Source organism: Pseudochaenichthys georgianus, chromosome 15 (assembly GCF_902827115.2).
Source record: "Pseudochaenichthys georgianus chromosome 15, fPseGeo1.2, whole genome shotgun sequence".
NCBI classification, from domain to species: domain Eukaryota; kingdom Metazoa; phylum Chordata; class Actinopteri; order Perciformes; family Channichthyidae; genus Pseudochaenichthys; species Pseudochaenichthys georgianus.
Window position 1 is genome coordinate 23,983,929 of NC_047517.1, and position 22,018 is coordinate 24,005,946.

The window sequence follows — 22,018 nt, forward strand, 5'->3', positions numbered from 1 at the left end:
CCTTTAAATAATTTGAGGTCCTCTTCCAGCGCTGGAGTAAATAGACCTTCGAGAATGCTCTCAAACCCTGAGGAAAAATATGGAATACAATAAGTCAATAAGTCATATGCAGTAAAAAATGCTATACATTTGGACGTAGTATTTGTTAAGATATACTCCTAATTGAGGCTTTGTGCTCAAAACAGCAGAACAAAATGAATCACTCTTTAGGGCAGCCTCATTCGCCCAAGGGCCCAAATTAATTTGTTGTAGTCAAGGAAGAAAAGAAAATGGAGCATGGTCTACTGTACATCACTGACACTTCACGTGATAATGTCTAGTACATTCACCCAGGCGGTCTTTGCCTTTCCATTTCTTCTTGACAACCCCTGTAAGCAATCCCCTGCTTCTTTTAAAAAGACACATTATCAGCTTTCACCCCAGGTTTTCACTTCAACAGTAAATACATGTACTTCATCCTCCTGTTGCCAAGCAACTAAAGCACCTACAGAGTTGGGAGTGACTGCTTGCTGTAACATTAAAGAGAAGAGCGCCATAAGATAGTGTTAAAGTATCCTAGTATACAATGTTGCAGATTGGGAATCCTGCCAAAACCAAATCTTCACATTTCACTAAATGCAGTTAAGCAACTTCAAAAGAGGTAGCAAAACATCCGTTATCACATAAACAGGCTACAGAAAATCTTGGATGCATTACTGGTGAGATGGTGGTGTCCTACAGTCCCAGCTGTTTCAAAGATGTAATGTGTTATGCTGCATAGGACTTGGTTCAACAGCGCATTAACACAATATGCAATGTCTGCTTATTGCCGCGGGGTCAATGTAACAAATCCAAAACCACTATATGCATTAAATCAAGCGCTAAAGAGGTCAGGGGTAACATCTGTCTACTGAACTGGATTTTAAATGAGTCAGAGTGCTACATCAAATGAAGTAGGCACCAAAACGCAGAAGTAGAATGAATCAAACCACTCTGACACAAAAAAGCCAAACAAACGGCTGTAAAAAAGAAAGAGGAAATTAAAAACATATTTGCATTTGTAGAATTGACAAATTATTTAAGAATTTAGACTTATATTTAAAAAAAGAAAAACATCACAAAATTACCCAAATGTGTATCTAACACTAACATAGTACTGAAGGCCTATTTACAGTACGCCTTCACAGAAAAACTAGTGAGAAAATGAACAGTCCTTACCGTCCACCCTCTTCCAAAACTCAGTGGATTCAACAAAAGCTGTCATCTCTTAAAATGCCCTCGCTCTGACTCCCTACAAATTCCCACCCACTTTTCAACAGCCAAACATAAAGAGGGGAGTGTGTGTGGGGGGGGGGGGGGGGGGGGGGTGAAACTCTGCCTTGCCTATAGCTGCATGAGTCTGTTTCTGGGTTAGTGCACAGGACTTCAGCTGAAGCTATCCAATCCTATTTTCTGAAATATTTCAAAGGCAGGGGGAGAAAAGTAGGTCATCCACTTTCGTTTGACAGAGAAGCGGCATGACATCAAACTACTCTCCAGGAATTCAGTTTAGGGCATTTTAAATGTGTCATAGTGTAAACCATGACTTTAAGGCAACGTTAACATGCATTCAGACTGGCAGATAGTGCACATCACACTATGTGACATCATTGAATCATAAAAAGAACCCCTTCACAAAAAAACTAATCCAGCAACTTCAAATATTTATAGCATTTATGGCTGTCATGCAAGCTCTACAAAATAAATGTGTATAAAAACGGAATAATGGATACAGTTAAAATGCACAATAAAGGGAAAGAAACACTGCACCATCATTGTATCGAGTGCCCTACAGTTGCCATATGTAACGCACTTTCGGATGTAAACATAACTGAGAATGGTCAACTTTTCTGCTATATTTCCCGTGAAAAACTAATTAACTTAAGAAGGAATTAGGCCACCATTGAGCTCTCATGACATATATCTGGTTTGATATATGAAGCCAGATACAATAATAAGCAAAGGTATAAAGTGATGATGAGAACAAAGCAAAAAGAAGTATTTGCCATCGGGCTTTAGACCCAATTATAATAAAACATATTGAGGATTAATGAAAATGACATACGAGCGATATCAGGTTAATGAGGCTAACAGAAGTCATCTCATCCACTGCAAAAGTGGGGGGGTAGGAATCTAGATTTTTTTTTTTATTGTAGGCCTTATATACAGCATATTACATTTTTTTTTTAGGACAACGTTACTCATTCTCGTTAATAATTTTTTCTCTCTACGAGGAAAAGGATGATTCAAGACCATGTTGTTATTTCCAACCCTTGTTGCCTTGTTTATTTATTTACTCCAAATGCATAATGTGGCTTTCCTCCAGGCAATTTATAGTCGAGTGAAGGCAAAGCTTACATTTAGGTATGCTGAAATGAAAATGTATTAACATACCAAGTGTGTGAAATGAAAACATCTTTGTTCAGGAGATGAGAAGAGCCACTTTTGTCTACAATTTAGTACTTATTATAAAAGTTTATTTTTAACCAAGGAATAGAAATGATAATAAGAATTTTTTGTAAAACATCATATACTGTAAGTTTACTATTGGTCAATTTGAAATGATACATTTAAAATCACATACTTGCTATTATTACTAATCGTATGGCGAAATCAAAGTCAAAAGTTAACCATTATATGACAACGATATCTCAAATTCAGTAATAACAGATACGTGCAGTTAAATGCAGTTTTATGTTTTAAATCATAGAGAAATGCTGTTTATCTTTACCATTACTCTCCCCGGACTAATGACCATTATTGAGACATCTATGATATGAAGCACATTTTGACTGAAGAGAAAGTGCCCTCTCCCCAGAATCTAGAGATACCTACTCTTTCATTTCTCTGAGGAGGGCTTGGTTAAAAGGTAAAGGACATCTCTGCAGGACTAGCTTCCAACCAAGCTTTTCAAACAGGAAACATGTCGACAGAGAAAGAAAGTCATCTGATTTGTAGACGAACTTACATTGCTTACAATTTGGTTTTGGTTTTTCTGCCCCAAATTTTTTTTAAATAATATATATGTTTCCATTCAAAAATATGTCATGGTGTGTAATTTAAGGAGGTCCTAATGGTAGAAATTGAATATAATACTCGAGTCACACTAAATTAAAAAGCGTTGCGTTTGTCTGTACAGAATGTGAACTTCACATTGACTAAGGGCGCATCCTCCTCAGCGAAGTTACCATGTTTCTACAGTAGCCCACAATGGATCAAATAATGGCTCGAAACCATCTTTAACATTTCGCATAGCCTAAATGCTATAGTAGGTTCTTGCTAGCGTACGCTGGGAACAGGAGTGAGCAGAGGGGTATTGAGTTGGTTGCAATCGTACCGCTAGATGCCACTAAATCCTACTGACAGGACCGTTAAGCCTTCTTCTGACCTACATCTCAAGCCAATCAGAAAAAATGAAGAGATGAATGATTAGGAGTGTATGACACCCTCTCCGCTAGCACTTTGAAAGATTAATCCCACAGATCTACCATCAGATTAACCTTCCTAAATCCTAACCTTAACCTATGCTGTACATCACTGTGAATTGAACATAATGAGTGCTAAAACCCCTCTTTACTGCTTATTGCTAGCTCCACGTGGGTTGGTGGTGTGGCCAAAAGGTCAATGTTCAGCATATGCAGAAAATCTCTGAAGAACCCCCTTGTCCTTTTTGCAGTGGAAGTGCACGACAGTGAACAGGCCTATTTGACGTGGACATGTATTTCTTTGAAAACGTCCTTGATGTTGCTCGATTGCACAGAGGATTCCTTCAGATAACGTAGCGATAATGTTTTGTGGTCCTTGGTTACAAGTGTCTTAATTGTTTAAGCCATTTTTGAGAAATCTTTGTTCGTAAATTATACAATTCTGCGCATTAACCTCCTCGGCAGTTGTTAAGACTTCATCCAGAGTCCCACATTTTACTCAGTTTTATCCGAGCAATTCACTACAACATTATGATAGAGTCTACCCAAATTAATCCAAAACAAAAAGGAAGCAGCTAGGGAAATGTCATGTCCAGTGAGCCTTTGAAAAGCTATGTATTAATGTGTATAGACAAAATGGATGGACTTTTACTTCCACAACCTGGCTACAAGCGATAATGGGTTTTGGTATCGGTATGGCACCTGTCCACTCACAATTATGCCAAACATTTATATATCAGGTCAAATGTTTTCCTCTGACGAACCACAACTGTTTCTGACTAACCAAAACCTGTGTGGCAGGAGAGCTTATGTGTGCATATTATAAGTGGAAAGGACTTCCATATGAATTCCTTTTACATCCATTATTTCTACAAGCTATCGCCCACATTTTAATTCTGAACTTAATTATGCTTAAATGTATGCATCACAAAAAACCCAAATGTTAATAAAATGCTTACATTTAGCCTCATCTTGAGACTGCAGTGATCTTTCCAGTGGATGACACACCCTTCCCTCTGCCGCTCTAGTGCTGAGGGTGTACAGTGCTGCATCAACCCCCACTCAGCCCATCCCCCACTGTAACTACTGTACAAACGCTATCTCTGAAGGAGTGACCACAAGCTTGCAAACGGGAGCTTCCCTAAGCTTGAATCAGTATGCAGCCAAAATAAACGTCGCTATATCTGGCACCTTTGGCTCCAGCCTTTGGAATACAAAGGGATTTATCCGCCATACATTATTTTATCTTATAAAAACCTGCATCATGTTTTAAAAATCCAACCAATGTTCTGTATGTGATGCTTAAGAGCGGAATTTTGTATGAGGAGGATCACCGATATCCCTGAGCAGCGCTGTTATGAAGATGTTAGAAGGGGCTTGGGGCTGAGTGCAGAGTTGACAAAGTTGCACAAATTAGTCGAGATACACAACATGACTATTTTCATCCGACGGCAGCTCATCACAGAGACCACTTCTAATGCATAACCATCTCAAATGCATTTACTGTTGCTTACTAAGCTATATACAAAAAGGGAACTCACTGTGGGTCAAAAAACATGCTTACACATTACATGGGCGTGAGCAAAAAGTGCTTAAAATGTCATTTGGCTACACAATGTGTTCCTTAGGAGAAGCATGCAGTAGTTTGGAGCAGGCTTTACAGAAATGAGGTGGCAGCTTTGGGCAACATCTACAGCAACGAAAAAACCTCTGCATGAATACTTAACATGATATGATGCAAACTGACAGTCAAATGGTGTAATGCTGCGCAAAGCATAACTTTGAATAACAAATATGATACGGCCATGATTTTAGGCAAATATAAAGAAAAAGATGCATGTACACGTATGCTGAAGTACATGCACAGAGAAACACACAATTAAAGAAAGTGCATTCCATATGAATCCATTAAAGCTGGTGGTTATGTTTGCAAAATGTCAACAAACCTCAGCCGGCTTTTTTTAAAGGAAAATGTAGGCCAAAAGCCCATCAGAGGGGACATGCTGGAGGAGGAAATGGGCCATGCTAAAGTTTAAATAATAAACAAGACAATCTGCCTGATGTCAATATTTGCTCGTCATTTATTTGAGCACCTTAATCTCACTCACGTGTCCAATGTAAGCATGAATAACTGGCATTCCTGGGATTTTCAGATGTTAGCAAATGTTCCCAAATCTACGGTTTTCATCTGGGGGCTGGTGGACCATGAACACATGTAGAGGCAAACATACACAGACAATTGTTGCTGCTGTTCTATGGGACAATTGCCCTTGTCTCAGTTTGACTGCTCACATTAAATACACAAAGACAAAATGTCCATTTCAGCATCGGCAGGGTGGTGGTGGCGTGCAGCCCTCTCCACCAAAAATCCGAACAAAAGTATGTCCTTGTTGTCATGGACAGAACATGCCATTCTGCCGAGAGCAGACTGATGCTGTTGTCATGTACTCTGCAGCGTTACAATAATAGGCCAAACACAAGGGACATTTGTCAATCATAAAGGGGGTACTGACTGACTGGACTGCCCTGGGTCTGGGAGTAGTGACTAGTCAGAAACTATTATTCTTCCTCCAATTCGTTGTAATAATGAGCACACCTAGTATTGTAGACTTTAACTGGAATAACTTTCTTCTTGCTGGCTCTAAATTGTTAGCTTAGTCATTGAAAGTAAGCTCTTAGAATACTATGTATATTATAACAATCAGCTGTGCATGTATAGCCCCGCTATTTCACCAAATAATGCTGCAATTTTTAGATTGTGCCTTTCACATCTTACATAATCCGTGACATAATGGCTGTTGAACTGGACTATATGGCTGAAAGTCACGCACGGTTGGCAGCATCGACTGGTTCGTGTCAATTGTTCTGCTGCTCTTTCTGGTTATGAAATCAGCTTCTTCCTTTCCTAAATAAACTAAGAGCTGAAAATGTTTAACATGCATGAATTTGTGCACACACATACTACACGCCTTGTACATACATTGAACAATTCAATGAAACCTATTCATAGAGCAGCCCGATGAAGTGAGAGTGATTAAATGTGACTTTTTGAGATCAGCAGTGCCAGAAGTGGTGTTCTGGGTTTTAAATACATTTGATGATGCATGTGTTCATTTTAAAAATTCAGTTTCATATTCTGCCCAAAACCATGAAATGCGTGCATTTAAATTAAATATACGTTGCATAAAAATAAATCATAGAGACCTTATTCAAAACATGGACAGACAGATTTAAGTGTATAGACTTGTTTCATAATTTAAGTTTGCACGTTTTTTTCCCCCTATTTAGCCAACAGCAGGCCTAAGTATGATAAGGAAATGGTTTCTTAATGATGCATTTCTTAACGAGTTAACACAGGAAATTATTTGATTCACATTACCCTATGAGAAAGATAAAAGTGAAGATCAACTTTGTTTCAACCAGACAAAAAGTAGTAACTGATTTGATTTGAACATTTGGGTCACCGAGCAACTCTCCTCATTTGTGTGATCAATCTGTGTGTGATGGTGCCGAGTGTCCACATTGGCTGTTGCTATGTTACCTACTCAGAAGAAGGAGGTTGGCAAGGCATGGATTTAAAAATGGCCTCTCCATCTTCTTCAAGTCCTACTGTAACATTGTGTAACACCACTAAAGTCCACTGATTGTATCTGCTGATAGTTAGTCCTCGAACTTCTCACAGATACATTCTTATTGAACAGGTTCTTTTAATAATCATGAATTAACAACAGAAAGGTCTAATGTCCTACAGCAGCAAAGTAAAATGGTTGTACACTACTGAAAGCAAAGCAGTTAAAAACCAATAACTTTTCTAACAAATGCAATGCTTAGGCAGACCAATTGTTTGTAAACAACAAAAGTTAAAGATATTGAATGTAATACTACATGTGAAATCAAGGGACTGCACCTCAGAGAATTGTGTTAATATCTAACCATAAAGCTAAAACATTTCACTAAAAGCCAAAACTGTCAAACTGCAAGTGGCACTAGTTGAGGAAATGTCATTTGACTCTGTATTCTGGACCAAAAAGGTGGATAGACACCGCAATAAGCATAGCTAAAAGTCTTCCTGTCCAACCCCCCAGGTCCTGTTCTGCAAGCTCCTTCTATTTGACGAAATTGCTTTTGTTATAATTGTTCAAAATAGTTTCGATTCAACTCACCATCATACAAATATGCATAATAAAAGAGCTTTAAACCCTCAAGTCAACAAGGCCTTTTTAATTATTTGTTTTAAGGGCTACTTCAAGTTAGTGTAACAATACCAACAAATAAAAAGACCCCCAGCAGCAAGGTTTCTGCCACTTCCTCAATACAATATTGCACGCATGCATGAGGTTATTTTAGAAAAGCAAACCGAACACATCAAACACGGGCATATCTCGCCCTCCCCCATCCAAAATACTACAGTATCATTACACGGGAACGCGCATCTCAGCAAACGGGGTCTTTTAGCCGACGCAACGCATAGAGACACTCCCTTTAAAACAAGCACGGTGCCCTTTAAACAAACTAACGCCAGAATCGGTTAGATAACTCAATTCTACAGTTCGGTTCAAAAGGCAAAACAGCGAGGAAACCCAAGAAGTAGTGCAACATTGTCGCAAACAGCAGTGTATATATATATACGTATGTAAGTACTCAGGCTGGCTGCCGTGAGAAGGAAACAGTTGAGGACAAAAAGTCGCCCGGAGATGCCCCGGTAATAGATGGTTATTTACATCGATAAAGGTCGCACAGAGGCGAAATTCAACCGGTGAAATTGTACACCGTGTACCTGGCATTGTCCTTACCTACACAGTGAATGAGTTTATGTTTCCAAGAGTCAAGTTCCTGCCGAAAGCCGCGCCTGTCGATTGTGCATTGCTGCCTTTTACACTGACTCGCCATTTTCTATCGTTCTTGTCTGGCGGGCACGAGCACGGGAAGAGGAAGCACTATGCTATATGAACGCGCACGCCCCTGTGTTGAAGAGGAAATCACTCCATATAATAGGGAAATGTTGGTTTCAGTCAGTGGTGGATAAGTAGCAAAGTGCATTTACTCAAGTATTGTAATTAAGTACAATTTTGAGGTACTTGTACACGACTTGAGTATTTCCATGTAATGCTACTTTATACGTATACTCCACCACATTTAAAAGGGAAATAATGTAAGTTTACTCCATACATGTATTTAACAGGTTTAGCTACCTTTAGCAAAATGCATCTCTAAACAATTAAACTATTGGACCTTTTCAATAAAAAAAAAATATATATATATATATATATTGGATTTACTCGTTGACACAAAAGAGTCAAATTGTTTAAATATTCTACAGAAAGTCTGTCACAACTTTGTTTGTCTACAATGGTACGATTCTACTTAATGCAAACATTTTATTGATAAATGTCACATATATAAATATAATTATATACACACAACAAGTGATATTGAAGTGAAACTTAGTAAATCAATGATATATTACATTTAGCCAACCAATGTTAGCAACAATAAGAATTCTTAGTTTATTTTAAATAAAATGCTAAGGGTTCAAGGGCTTTATTTTTTTCATATGAACTACAGTATAGTGGAGTTTTTGGAAAGATAATCTTGAGTCTTAGGCTCCTCGAGCCATGCAACATGCCATATACTTGACATAATAGTAAAATACATAATATAGTGCAATAAAATGGACAACATTGTTAAAATAAGGCTGAGGTATGGTCACTCACTGGGTAGCATGTTCTGTGGTTTATAGAACAAGATACAATTGTAACACAGGCAACAGCCCTGTGGTGCTAGACCCTCAGAGCCCAAATGCCCCTATATGTGGCCAACAATGTGTGGTCATTTCATTGATTGAAAAAAACAAAACTGAAATGGTTTAGGTTTCAAGGCAGATCCTGCATTTGGACCAATGCTTTCAATGCTTTTCCACACTGAAATATCTCCATAAATTACCATTAAGTTTAGTAGATAATACATATTTGATAGTAGTAGTAGTAGTAGTAGGGGAGAGTGGGGGAAGTTGTGCCATTTTTAGTTATGCTGTCCTCTAAGCAAGGAGAAATGACGCATAGTACAAATGAAAACACACACTTCAGGATGTCTCCTATCAATGGCAATGATAATAATTAATATTTGATCAAGGGCAGTGAAAATATTACTTCTTAAAAAAAAAAAGTCTTCTAGCTCAACTTGCCCCAGTGAGGTCAGGGGGTAAATTGAGGTCAGGGGGTAAATTGAACCACTGTTCAAACCTGGGCATACCTGTTCAGACCTGGGCATACCTACAACAAATCTTAAAGGTAACTATAAACAATAAATAACAAACCAAATACAAGCTTAGTTTTTCAAATATTTTTTATATACATTTCGATTGAATTGATTGATTTTTTTTAACATGTTAAACGGAAAAGTAATCATACAAATGGTGATACAATTGCATACATCTTACCAATCAAACACAGGGTAAATTCAACTTTAAATGTAGCCTACAAAACTTGGCCTACTTGAATTCATTTCTCCATTGAAAAACTGGCTCAACTTACCCCAAGGCCCGTGGTTCACTTTACCCCATAGCCACCATTTTAGAAAAAATAGCCTAGCATTAAAATGCAGTCATCTTTAGCTTAATGATTCACATGGTTTAATACACTGCCAACACATCAACATATACAATATATGTGTTTAAACCTGGATACTTTTTTTTTGACATGACAGCCGATATAGCTGACATCTAGAAAATGTACTTTGACAAGCAAAACACGTTTTTTTGTAAAAATGTTTACTTACCAGACCACAATGAGTATCCCTCTTTCACAGGCAATGAGAAATGGGTGGAGCTTGCCTAATTTCTGGTCACTTGATTACAACTACAAGGCGTTGCCTGGTTACAGGGGGTGGTTCAATTTACCCACTGGCTCAATTTACCCCCTTCTCCCCTAGTAGTAGTAGTAGTAGTAGTAGAAGAAGCAGAAGTAGCATGGGTAGTATTAATAATAGTAAAGGGTGGTGAAGAGCTTTAATAAGCTATTGTCAGGCTTCTGTTGTAATGCTGCCTTCAAATACTGTCGGGATTATTGCCATCGTGAACTGAGCCGAGCGTGAACGTGAACACGAAAACCAATTAAACACTTTCAAAGAGGGAAACGTTTTCTATAAAAGTTGTTTAGTTGAGTATACTATTGGTCTGGATTTGGATCTGATCAAGGAGCATATGAAGCAAGTCAACATGTTTGACGTTTAGATTGTATCATGTAGGAAGATGGTTTGCAATGTTCATGTGACCTAGCTGCTATAGAATAGCCATTCCTCTCAATTCTAAAATTAAATAACGACCACTAAAATCTTTTATTGACGATAATCTTAATTTGTGACAAAGATATTGCACTTGAAGCTTTGTTTAACATCAAGTACGACATTAATCTGGGGAGTAGGAGTTTACGAAGAGTACCTGAACGCGGCATACGTTTCTCAGCCGGTGTTTTCATATTGTACGCCCCTCTGCTGTTGTACGGCTGTTTCCATGCTTCATAGACGACAAACGTAGCGTACAGGTAAATGATAGTAATACATGGTGTTATCGCTTTTTGCTTATTGGCTATGTTGCCATAGGTTACGGTCGATTTACATCGGCTTGTCATTACAAGCGATAGCCTATTTAGCATACGTAAAGGCTGCACTGATTAAACATATTGACAGTCTAAATTGGCTATTATTACGATATCGTTTGAGTGATTCAATCTGTTGTCAGCTGATGAATTATTTAAGAGTTTCAATGGCGTCCCATGGGTAAAACTACACTTGACTGCCATTCTGTAACACACTGCTATTTGGTGTAAACATTATTTCGAAATGGGCACTATGTGATAAGCTTTTGTTTATATCTGCAGTCACGTTTTCCTGCCTATTCCGTCTCAGACGGCGTTGTGCCCCATAAGTGTGCTTTTAAACTAGGCTAACACACCTCAACCACAAACACACACTAATCAGACTTCTTAGGTTAACACTTATAGGATCTGGTGTAACTTGTCTTCATCCTTTGATCCCAACCATACTTAGGTAAAACATATCATTACAAAAATGTTTTTTTTTCTCTTCACCAATTCTGAAAACAGCCTCCTCACTATTGAAATATATGAAGACAGAAACAACTGCCTCAGATATTTAATTGTGAAAGCTGCATGACCTGACAAATAATCCTTAAACTAATGTATCCATGATGTTTTGTACTGTAACTAAAGGAGCTGAATACTAGTCAAATGAGGTTGTATGCTACTTACCCTCATGCATGAATGTCCTCTGTCTTTATTGTTATTTATTTTTGTACTAATGGATATGCACTATGTTTCAAACGCTTGGGTTAGTTAGGATTAGCTTTCATTACAATTGTAACGAGCTGGGTGTTAACAATAATTATTTCCTTAAGAGACAATTGCTACCTCTGCTTTATGGGCTGGAAGAGGATTTATAATCCCATTATGGAATAGGTATTTTTGTCTTACTTTCCTCATTTAGGTTAAGGTAATGGTCAGCTAAACAAAAGTATTTTAGAGCTGAAAGCAGTTTCTTTTAAATGTATGTTGCTGTTGAATGATTGTGTTCTTAAGCTTTGTTGCCAATGTGTGTGTCTGTGTGTTGAAAACAGGGGGGACATGACTCTGACCAGAGGATCTTTCACCTATGCCAGTGGGGAAGAGTATCATGGCGAGTGGAAAGAAGGCAAGACAGTCATGCATCTTGGTTAAAGATTACGTTTGTGTGCAAGGATCCCCAATTTAACTACACATATAGCTTCACTTGCACCTTCTGTACTGTACACAGTGCTCACAATGTCTCTGAGGCATCATTATGTTTGCAATCAGTCCAGTAAAAGAGAGTGAGGAAACATGCATTCAGGGTTTTTTATTGGGTTTTTTTAAGTCATTATTATGGTGTGCAGGTACCACATTGGGGAAAAAATAAATCTCTCCCAGAATGTTAATATCAATATCATTTTTTATATTTCTAAATCTATTGCCATACTAAGTGCAGCTCTACTTATGCACCATATTTCTAGGTCCTAAAAATGGTCTCATGTACACATTAGTTAAATTGTAACCATAATTAACAAAGCCACAACTGAGGAGAATGACAAATGCAAATAGGGTGCTGTTAATTTACCTCTGAATACTTACATCTTGTGACATAAGCTAAGGCAACAGCAGTGATTGTATATAAAGGATCTAACATTGTTTAATTTTAGAGAAGCTAAATGGAACAAATGCAAATACCAGGAACATCAATAATTGTCTTCTGCATGGATGTGTGCATACTACAATGTTAAATATTCTGTCAAATGTTCAGCAAAGATGTCATGGATGTTGACACTGCTTTAACTCACCCACTCTCACACACACACATGTGTGATGTTGGGGACATGCAAGCCTAAAGCTGTTTATTCAATCCCAATTAGCTAGTACTGGTGACCCATGACGAACAGAGCCAGATTTACCAGATTTAATCTTCTGGATTAGACTTTGAACCTGTTTGGGAACTCTTAGAGAGCCCTCTGTCAGCTTCTACTAAATAAAACCAAATCAATTGAAATACAAGGTTGACTATCAAGGGGTTTTTATTCCATCTTTACAATAATGTAATAATTTAAACATGCTTTTAGGTCAACGAAAACATAGTCCATACCATTTTAGCTGGTGCATTCCTTCCACCTTCAAAGGCAACCTGACCTCCTTTTCAAGTTTGGCAAATGCAAGCATAAAGCCAGTTATAGCAGATGTCCAGACAAGTGTAGGTTTGTGCCCTCTGACATGATTATAAGCTTCAGAAGTGGATCATAGGTTACCAGAAGGGGAATGCAAGAACATTCCTTGACTGTTTTTACAGTCTGGATCTTAAAGTGGAAATCCCTGCTAAAAAATCTGATAGATTAGAGTGCTGTAATTCCCACCACACAGGAGGCAGATGGGACTCCTAATTCAGTAGTAAACCCCTAGCTGACAGAGAGGGGGGGAGGATACCTAAATCCCAGCAGTACTGACTTGTGACATATGTAGTGGCTCTCCCATACCAAGTGAATATAAAACCATGAGCTGCATTGCGAGTTCAAATGTCATGCTCAGTTGGTCGTCTCTTACAGTATGTTGCACCATTATGAAAGACTAATCCATAAGAGGCTAAGTGGTTATATAGGGTATGATGACACCCATGAAGATCAAATGTGAATTGACAAATGGTATCAAGGTCATATGCCCTTACAGGATTACTTGTATTTCTATCATCTGACAGAATTTGAGCCATTAATCAGTTTGATCTGCATCTTTCCAGGTCGGAGGCATGGAGTTGGCCAGCTGAAGTTTCAAGATGGAACCTGCTTCTCTGGCCAGTTTGAGAATGGACTCTTTCATGGCTCTGGTGTACTGCTCTTTACAGATGGATCCAGGTGTGTGAGCCAAAAGAAAAAGAAAGGCATGTTTAGTCCTCAATCAAAAGTTACAAATAACACCCTAATCTCTTTTTACCATGTCAGGTATGAAGGAGAATTTGCACATGGAAAGTTTCAAGGCACGGGAGTCTTTAGTCGATGCGATGGCATGAAGTTTGAAGGAGAATTTAAAGATGGACGTGTTGAGGGATATGGTAAGGCTTTTACACCATTAGAACAGGTTGCCAATCATGTTAGTAGTATTTCTCTTCATTGTGTCCTGTGTCTGTGTCTCTAGGGCTATTGACCTTCCCAGATGGAGCTCATGGTGTCCCACGAAACGAGGGTTTGTTTCAGAACCACAAGCTGCAGAAGAGGGAGAAGTGTCCAGGAGTGGTGCAGCGTGCACAGGCCTCAGCCTCCAATGCTCGCATTCTGACACTTTGACCTTCATGGACCCTGGAGGACACACGGTCAGGGTTCCAGCACCTTCCTGTGTCCTCTCTTTTTTCACCATCCTCCTTGCATAGCCTTCACAGTGGCTTGGAATGCACATGCAATTTGACCAAATAATGGCTTTCTTTCTGACTGACTTGAAATTGACAACACCATTAAGCACACCTTTAACTCCACAATTCATGCACACACCAAATGCTGCTGTTTTCCCCTTGTAATTATTCTTCCACCCATAAACAGTGTCTTAGCATTTTCTCTAGAATAGTTAGCTACGATATAAAACAACTCCAATTGTAGATTTGATACTTTAAAAAGGTTTTTTTCTCCTGCATTTGGAGTAGTTAAAAAGGTACTCTGTATGTTAAAGACTTTAGCTACTAAGTAGATCAATTCATCTTTTTAAAAGTGTGTTAACCATTACAAGAGAGTTATAATGTCCTATGTGGAGACTTGGCCTCTGGTACAGCAAGCAAGCACAAATGGATCTAAACAATGCACAGTTCTAAAAAAGAAAATAAGTTGGCTTTACACCATAGCTTTACACATTTTGTTAAAATTAAAGATACACATTGTACATTTTTGTGAATGTACTCCACAGGGCACCTCGTCTGCATTAACAGTGCTGCTTCAAACTCTAGCTTTGCATGTATGTGTCATCGCTGGTGTTTCTCCATTTAGAATATCAGTATTCACGTTTGCCTTAAAGACATTCTGGTACGAGATTGTAGTTCCTGGATGTCCATCTGAAAATACGATGACTCACAGTTCCCTTCCCTTCTCCTCTGCATCATTCGCCCCAAGGTGTCTGTCATCTTAATGAATTTGAGGCCTGTTTAAAGATTGCCTTCACTCTGAGGGACAAATTGATAAGCTGGTACTGAGTCTTCGCTACCATTACTCACAAGTCTAGCAGCTCTCCTCTCTACAATAAACCTCCTCTCCCAGTGGAAATCATGGGTTACTTCTCTCATGTTTTCCCCTGTATTAACTAAAGACTTGGATGACTGGACATCCTCAAAGTTGTTAAATATTCCTAATTAAATGCATTGAATTGGGGACATTTATTTTTAATTAAGGCAGCTGAATGAAATAATTTCTAAACCAGATGTATATATTAGAATATGTAATTATGTATGTGTTTTTATGTGTGACGTATACATATTCATTGTCATCAGTTGTGTTTTTTCTGACCTTAAGGAACTAGGTGTTTCATTTGTCACGTAGGAAAAAGTGTTACTGAGTTAGCTGAGACCGTGTGGTTGAGTATTTTGAAAAAATGTATGAACCATTATAGCCAGCTATTGTGTGATTACAGATTAATTCTGTGTTTGGTTACAGCAAAAGCTTCTACATTTGCCTACATAGACATTTAACCAAAGACAATCAAATGGTATTACAGGTAACGAAGCCTGGAACAGCCAACAGGAGTTACATGTGTGTTGTCTCACTGCTTAACGATAGAAACAAATCAATAAGGACAAACCCACCTGGGGCTTTAGTTCGCATTAAAAACAAAAGGACCGAAGATTAAACAAGGAATTGTTATGAGATTCTGTTTCTAGCCTGGATTATTGCTGATTTTGATTGTTGTTTTATTCTGTGAGGGAAAAAAATCAATACTCTGTCATGAACCCACACTGCTAGTTGCTTTCAATCCCTTCTTTGGTATGATAGTGCTGCAAGGTGCAATCAGAAGTATTGAAGATAACATTAGACATAGAAACAGACCATTGCATGCCTCAGTACCGTCCTCTACGATCACACAATGATGCTTTAATGCCTGTATGTGCAAAGTGTGTAATGTCTTGTATTTCAGATCATGTTATGGTATTTTTCCTTTCTTCTATTTCGGTGATGGCGCTAACTCAAGCCTTCTCTACCTACACATGTCTGCCTGAGTGGAATTGAACTAACAAACAAAAATCCACATTTTCCAACTGGAAACAAATGGTGCTTGAAAAGCGTGCCTTTTCCAGACTTTCATCTTTCTATGAAATATCATTGCTGGGGTTACTTTTTTCAGTAACAATATAATGTTGCTCTTAGCGCTCTTAGATCAAACTACTGCACAGTATCCCCTCATTCTCCTTGAATAGGTCTGAAAATGTATGGGAAAGGCGATAATGTGTTTAATAAAGCCTTGTGTTGAGAAAATAAGCATGTGTTTCATTGGGCTTGCTTGTAGACAGTAACATGATAGAGTTGTTCAATTAAAGATAACTATTTAGCTATTTCTGATGTTTTAACACCAATGGTTAGATTTGCAGTAGGGTATATGCAGCTGAAGACAAGGAACGTCATTTCATGGTCAAACAGGTTTTTGGCTGCCACAAAGCAGAAGCATCCAGTTATCCCATCCCCCTTCTCATTCTACACCCTCAGCAACAGCACACGGTTTGTATCTCACATGGCATTTCAAACAACACAAGTGAAGCTGTTATACTGATATAAGTCCAATAGATTTAATCTTCCAGAACTACATTACATTAAAGAATGTATACTGTATTATCTCTGTTAGGTCCTGGGTCAGGTTGACAAACAAGATGTCCCGTAGTATTGTACATAATACGTGTCCCTGACAGTTGTACAGCCATGCCTGGAACAGGAAATGATGTGTGGTTGTGATTGTATATGGGCTTCCTACATTGCTTTTTAATAAAGTGCAGGGGTTGCATTCACATTATGAAAAATACAGCACAATATTTGTTGAACAAAATGAATGGCTGTGTGTTTGACGACTAACTGTGCATAAACAACTGCATTGCAAGCAGTGGAGCAAGCTGTTAGTATCCTGTGTAAATTAACAACCTCCCTCAGGAACATTTGAGCCACTGATGATAGAAGGAAAATATGTCCACTGAGCTCCCCTTCAATCCCTGACTTTAGCGGGGGCATACCAGCCATCTCTGCTATCGTCAGCTGACGTCTCAAACACAGCGCTACTGTGTGCTCTGGCCTTGTCTGTCGCCTCGATAAAACAAGGACCTCTTGATGTATCCAAACGCAGCTTCTGCACAGCACTATCTATTAATATTATTCAACTTCTAAAGGCATCACAAATCAGATATGAAACATCCATGAGAGTGATCCTCAAATCATAAAGCTCTTTAGAAGTAAACATCAAAAGCCAGGGCTTGGCTAAAAGATTTGAGAAATTCAGCTTTGTTTCCCCCATTTATATGTTTGTGTCTCCTTCTTTAAGATAAGCAGATCATTTTTGAATCTGTTACATCCAAGCTGACATTTTCTAGTGTCAGAGTTCAGACTCATCTCAGAGGTTTAACTGCCATGCCCTAGAAAGGTAGATTTGGTTGGTGAGCACATATAATGTATTCAAATATGATGTTAACAGACCTACAGTGGAATTACATAATCTATTTTTAAACCTGAGAAAGATCATGGAAATAGATTTCATATTTTTTTTACTGTATGAGTAGATTTTCAGCTTTTGCACTAATCATTCCTCTCTCGTGAAGTGTTTTCAGGTCCCACCTCCGTCAGCTTCTCCAGTCTCTGAAGGGTCTCCATGATGTCAGACTGCCATTGTTTAACCTGCTGCACTGCGGTCACTCCCTCCTGTAACACACAGTTACACAGTTTTTGTTACGAGGGGGCATATTGTATAGTATTTTTTAGCTTCACATTTTAGCTTCTTATATACAATCAATGAGTATCCTTAAAGGAGCTGTTTTACATTTTGGTAAATAACTTACGCCTGCTATAGAGACTGCCGGTTATCTCTTTTTTAAATCACCAGCATTTTTTTAGTTAGCTTAGCGTTAAGACAAGGAACCCAGGTAAACAGCTAGCCTAGATCTGTCCAGGGCCAAAGGAAACAAATTATGCCTATCCAACACATAAAAAGCTCCCGATTTACACCTTATATCTTGTTAATAAAAAAATAAAAACAGAATTCAAAAACATACATTTGCCATTTTACTTGGGGGGGGGGGGGGGTTGTGCTGCTCTATTTCTTGACCTCTTAAAAAGAGTTGGGAATATTATCACCTCATTAAACAACAAATTCAATTGTTATACTTTGTTTTTTGTATTAATTAAATAACGAGATATTGGCCACTTGGTTGAGCTTGCGACCCATTTACTGGGGCTTGAGACATTTTGAAAAACTCACATGATTTTTTATTTTTGTGTCAGCCCCTGCATCTATGAGCAGCTTCACTATCTTGTATCTGTTGAGCTGTACAGCATCATGAAGGGCTGTGTCGCCTTCCTGTGAGTAGTACAAAAGGTATTAAATGCAGAAATGAATAATCGAGAAGATGACACATGCTGTTAAGCCGCTGCCTACCCTGTCCCTGCAGTTGATTTTAGCACAGCAGGACAGCAGGTACTCCACAATGGTTGTGTGGCCTGTTCTTGTGGCCACATGCAGAGGAGTGCTGTACAACTGCAATGTGGACATTGACATACATTCACTGTGACAAACACATTAGGAACTAACTGTATAGGCAAATTATAACAGTACGACAGTATGTTAGAAAGTATGTTTCAGATACACAAGATCCAGGCACAAATAAAATGCACATTCACCTTATCTCTAACATTCAGGTCAGCCCCCTGGCTCCTCAGGGCTTTGACAACTCCCAGGCTTCCCCCTCTGCACGCCCAATGTATGGCCCTGGAACCCAGCTGAAACACAGTAGGATGGCCCCATTCTATTAATAGCTCACTCCAGGCCACTAGAGGCTGGAGCTTTAGTGAGTGAAGATAATCTCAACCAATCTCATCATCATCTTTACAAACAAGCCATGTGCCCGCACGTCTTACTTCATCTTCGAAGTTGATATCGGCGCCTTTTTCCAAAAGCGTTTGGACAACTGCAGTGTGTCCCTCTACAGCCGCACGGTGCAGGGCTGTCCTATTCAGCTTGAAAGTTGAAACATATCATGAGTATAAAAGGGACTTGTTGTATAGTATGTTGTAAATGTATCTGATTTACTGACCCACAGGGAGAGAATACCTCATCATGCACATTAGGGTTCCCCCCATCATCCAGATATTTATCTATTACATCCAGTTTCCCTTGTCTGGCTGCTTTCATGAGTTCTGCAGTATCCATGGGCTCTATCTGTCATGCACACGCACACGCGCACACACACACACACACACACACACACACACACACACACACACACACACACACACACACACACACACACACACACACACACACACACACACACACACACACACACACACACACACACACACACACACAGCATGACAGGAATACACAAAGAGACAAGAGAGGTATAGAGCCAATTGTATCTGTGGCGGCTCAATACCCAGTTACATTTGAGTCGCCGAGAGGCTAAACTTGGCTTTAAACTGTGACACGTTTTCGAAAAGAAAGTCCATGTTGAAGCAATATAGTTGTAAGGATATTTAATATACAAAATCAAAACATAGTAACTATGGACAAAACGGTCAACATAAAAAATTACAACACAAGCTCACCCTCTGTAATGTGCACTCGACATCAAACAGTGCTCAACAAGCAAATAAAGGTGACGTAAATAATAATAATAATACAAATAATGAACTTGAGCTAAGTAGTGTTATGGCACCTATTGTATCTTTGTTGGGCACATGAAGATAGGATTCTTGAAAAACGTAGCTCACCACAGGGATTTCAGCTGACACCCTGGGCGAGCATGTCTTCTTGATCATCTTTTCCCTTTTGCACAGATCTGTAATATTCTCTCCTATACTCAGGTCCAACATTTCACAGTGTAGGTCTGAAGACATCCTCGCTCTATCTTCTGCCTGGAAAATGACAGAAACAGTGATGCGATAATAATAATAATAATATATATATTTTATTTTTTAAGATAACATGGTTACTATTAGTTTGTAATTGAGGTTTGCCAAGTTTGCTAAGGGGTGTTGAGAGTTGAGAATGGTGGCAGTGTCAATGTCAAAGTCAAAATACATTTACAGCATACTGCAAGCTAGGCTTGGTCATAAAAGCAACATTCACTGCTGTCATTATGTTTTTGGATTATTAACCATTGAGAAAGAGCACCTACACACTCAAATCTGTGCAAAAATCTGTTCAATTCAAAAGCAAGGCTAGAAAATGTCCTGATTAATATATCTATAAATATATATCAAATAGATATTTAACATTTTTGGACAGCTTTGAGTGTGTGGAAGCTCTTTTTTATTAGGTTTGATAGCCTATAGATCTGGCAGTGAGCAGTGTTTTTTTCCCGCTAAATAATTAATAAATTACAAAGAGTTCAAAGAAACATATCATTCTGTATATGTGATCTTTTATCTCCCAGCTTCTTTTTTAATTTGGCTTATTTCAAAAAAAGCGAAAGAGCATTGTTATTAATTCCATAATTGACACGTTCGTGGTGGTTTCTTTGGTCTTTTACTGTATGCTTGGAAACCCTTTAATTGACAGAAACTCATAACTTGGTTCATAGTGATACCGTTTTATATTAAGTTAATGTGAGCAATGATAGACCATAATGACCTTATCTGTTTACATTTCATTATTTTATTGGCTGCACATGAAAGGAATACAAATGCATCTGTGGCAAGATTGATTGTGTGCTTTAGAGCTATATTAGAAATAAAGACTAAAAGTACATTTGTATGAACTCACAAAATAAATAAAGAAACAAATGCATTGATACACAAAATGTTGCTGTTGATTAAACAGGTATCAAGTTATCATCTTATCATTGACAAAGCATATGAACAAGAGTCTTTTATTTTAAGTAAAACAGTATTTAGTGAAACTGTAGTGAATTCAATGTAACTTAACACAACACATTAGATTATGCTTTAAAAGAAAATTATCCAAATTCAATTTCATATCTACTGTTTTTGATATCAAATCTAAATCAAATCAAATTTATTTATATAGCACATTTATATAGCACATTTATAAGCGATTTTTGGTCGAGCCAAAGTGCTGTACATATAATAAAAATAGCCTACAGTAGAGACACTTTACAGCTAATACAACAGCACAGATTGTTCAGAATATCAGTATGAGAAAAACGACACCCTCTTTCCTTAGATATGTATGTGTGTTTCTCACTGTAGATGTTGTGGATGTTGAAGTAGGTTGACAGACATTTCTCTCCTCATGTTCATAACAGATATAACTTCCTTTTGTCATAAATCAGGGCATTCGTTACACATTGTGATATTGTGGTATTAGTAACATTCATTTTCTTTAAGAAAAAATGATCTCCAACGGTGTCTAATGATTGTCATGCCATGAGCCATACTGCCATATTAATGGAAAATCATCACACATTTTGCATTAGTATTTTTCTAACATACCTGAACTTTTTTTTCTGTTCCTGTCTTGAAGGTGGTCACATCAATTGACCACTGCTCAATGTCTTCCATCTCCATAGAACTCAAAGATACAAACAAATAAAACCGTCAATAAAACAATTTTGAAAAGTAGAAGCTTTATAGCCTTGGAGTTATAATACTGAGTACAATCTGGCCGGCTGAGTGTTGCTTTATACAGAAGCGCTGCAAGCCCAGTGGCTTCCTGGCTGAAATATCGAGTTCATGGTGGGACATTGTGTCACCCTATCAAACAGGTGTGTGTGCATTTTGGTGAGTGTGTATGTGTGTATGTGTACTTGTCAGCATTACAATGTCCCTCTCCCTCTTTTCCTCTGTCATGCGCGCACACACATGCACGCACACGCACACA

At 38.3% G+C, this 22,018-nt stretch overlaps 3 protein-coding genes across 6 annotated transcripts in view; 1 reads left to right on the top strand and 2 right to left on the bottom strand.

Annotated features, from left to right (window-relative positions):
• Positions 1–10,271, bottom strand: part of LOC117459645 (ligand-dependent corepressor) — a 27,280-nt gene extending 17,009 nt beyond the window's left edge. For 2 of the 3 annotated variants that reach the window (XM_034100670.2, XM_034100671.2), the window contains exons 1-2: positions 8,237–8,339; positions 2–67 (exon numbers count right to left, since the gene is read on the bottom strand). In XM_034100670.2, coding sequence (XP_033956561.1) covers positions 2–67; positions 8,237–8,333 — 163 coding nt within the window. In that variant the 5' untranslated portion in view covers positions 8,334–8,339. Of the gene's footprint in view, position 1; positions 68–8,236; positions 8,340–10,220 lie in introns of those variants that run through there. The other variant, XM_071205622.1, reaches the window with a different exon arrangement.
• morn4 (MORN repeat containing 4) lies at positions 9,816–16,461 on the top strand. Its single transcript, XM_034100675.2, has 4 exons — positions 9,816–12,149; positions 13,752–13,866; positions 13,954–14,063; positions 14,147–16,461. The coding sequence occupies exons 1-4, from the start codon at positions 12,008–12,010 to the stop codon at positions 14,293–14,295; spliced, it is 516 nt and encodes a 171-aa protein (XP_033956566.1). The 5' UTR covers positions 9,816–12,007; the 3' UTR covers positions 14,296–16,461.
• Positions 13,759–21,877, bottom strand: ankrd2 (ankyrin repeat domain 2 (stretch responsive muscle)). 2 transcript variants are annotated; one of them, XM_034100673.2, is made up of 9 exons: positions 21,631–21,873; positions 19,948–20,091; positions 19,286–19,393; positions 19,093–19,191; positions 18,856–18,954; positions 18,614–18,712; positions 18,437–18,535; positions 17,797–17,880; positions 13,759–13,848 (listed from the first exon to the last, which is right to left on the bottom strand). In XM_034100673.2, exons 1-9 carry the CDS (start codon positions 21,703–21,705, stop codon positions 13,828–13,830), a joined length of 828 nt encoding a protein of 275 aa, XP_033956564.1. In that variant the 5' UTR covers positions 21,706–21,873; the 3' UTR covers positions 13,759–13,827. The 2 variants fall into 2 exon arrangements, with proteins under 2 accessions (XP_033956564.1, XP_033956563.1); XM_034100672.2 differs by having other exon boundaries at positions 13,760–13,848; positions 17,731–17,880; positions 21,631–21,877.
• Between the last annotated feature and the right edge of the window lie 141 nt (positions 21,878–22,018).

What these genes read in the sequence shown, in the direction of transcription:
- morn4 (XM_034100675.2), top strand. Translation starts at nt 12,008, where the DNA reads ATGTTGCTGTTGAATGATTGTGTTCTTAAGCTTTGTTGCCAATGTGTG. An exon ending in CTCTTTACAGATGGATCCAG is followed by an intron (nt 13,867 to 13,953) that starts GTGTGTGAGCCA and finishes TTACCATGTCAG; the next exon opens with GTATGAAGGAGAATTTGCAC. An exon ending in TGGACGTGTTGAGGGATATG is followed by an intron (nt 14,064 to 14,146) that starts GTAAGGCTTTTA and finishes CTGTGTCTCTAG; the next exon opens with GGCTATTGACCTTCCCAGAT.
- ankrd2 (XM_034100672.2), bottom strand. Translation starts at nt 21,705, where the DNA reads ATGGAGATGGAAGACATTGAGCAGTGGTCAATTGATGTGACCACCTTC. An exon ending in TGTCAGCTGAAATCCCTGTG is followed by an intron (nt 19,394 to 19,947) that starts GTGAGCTACGTT and finishes TGTGCATGACAG; the next exon opens with ATAGAGCCCATGGATACTGC. An exon ending in ACCTGAATGTTAGAGATAAG is followed by an intron (nt 18,713 to 18,855) that starts GTGAATGTGCAT and finishes TCCACATTGCAG; the next exon opens with TTGTACAGCACTCCTCTGCA.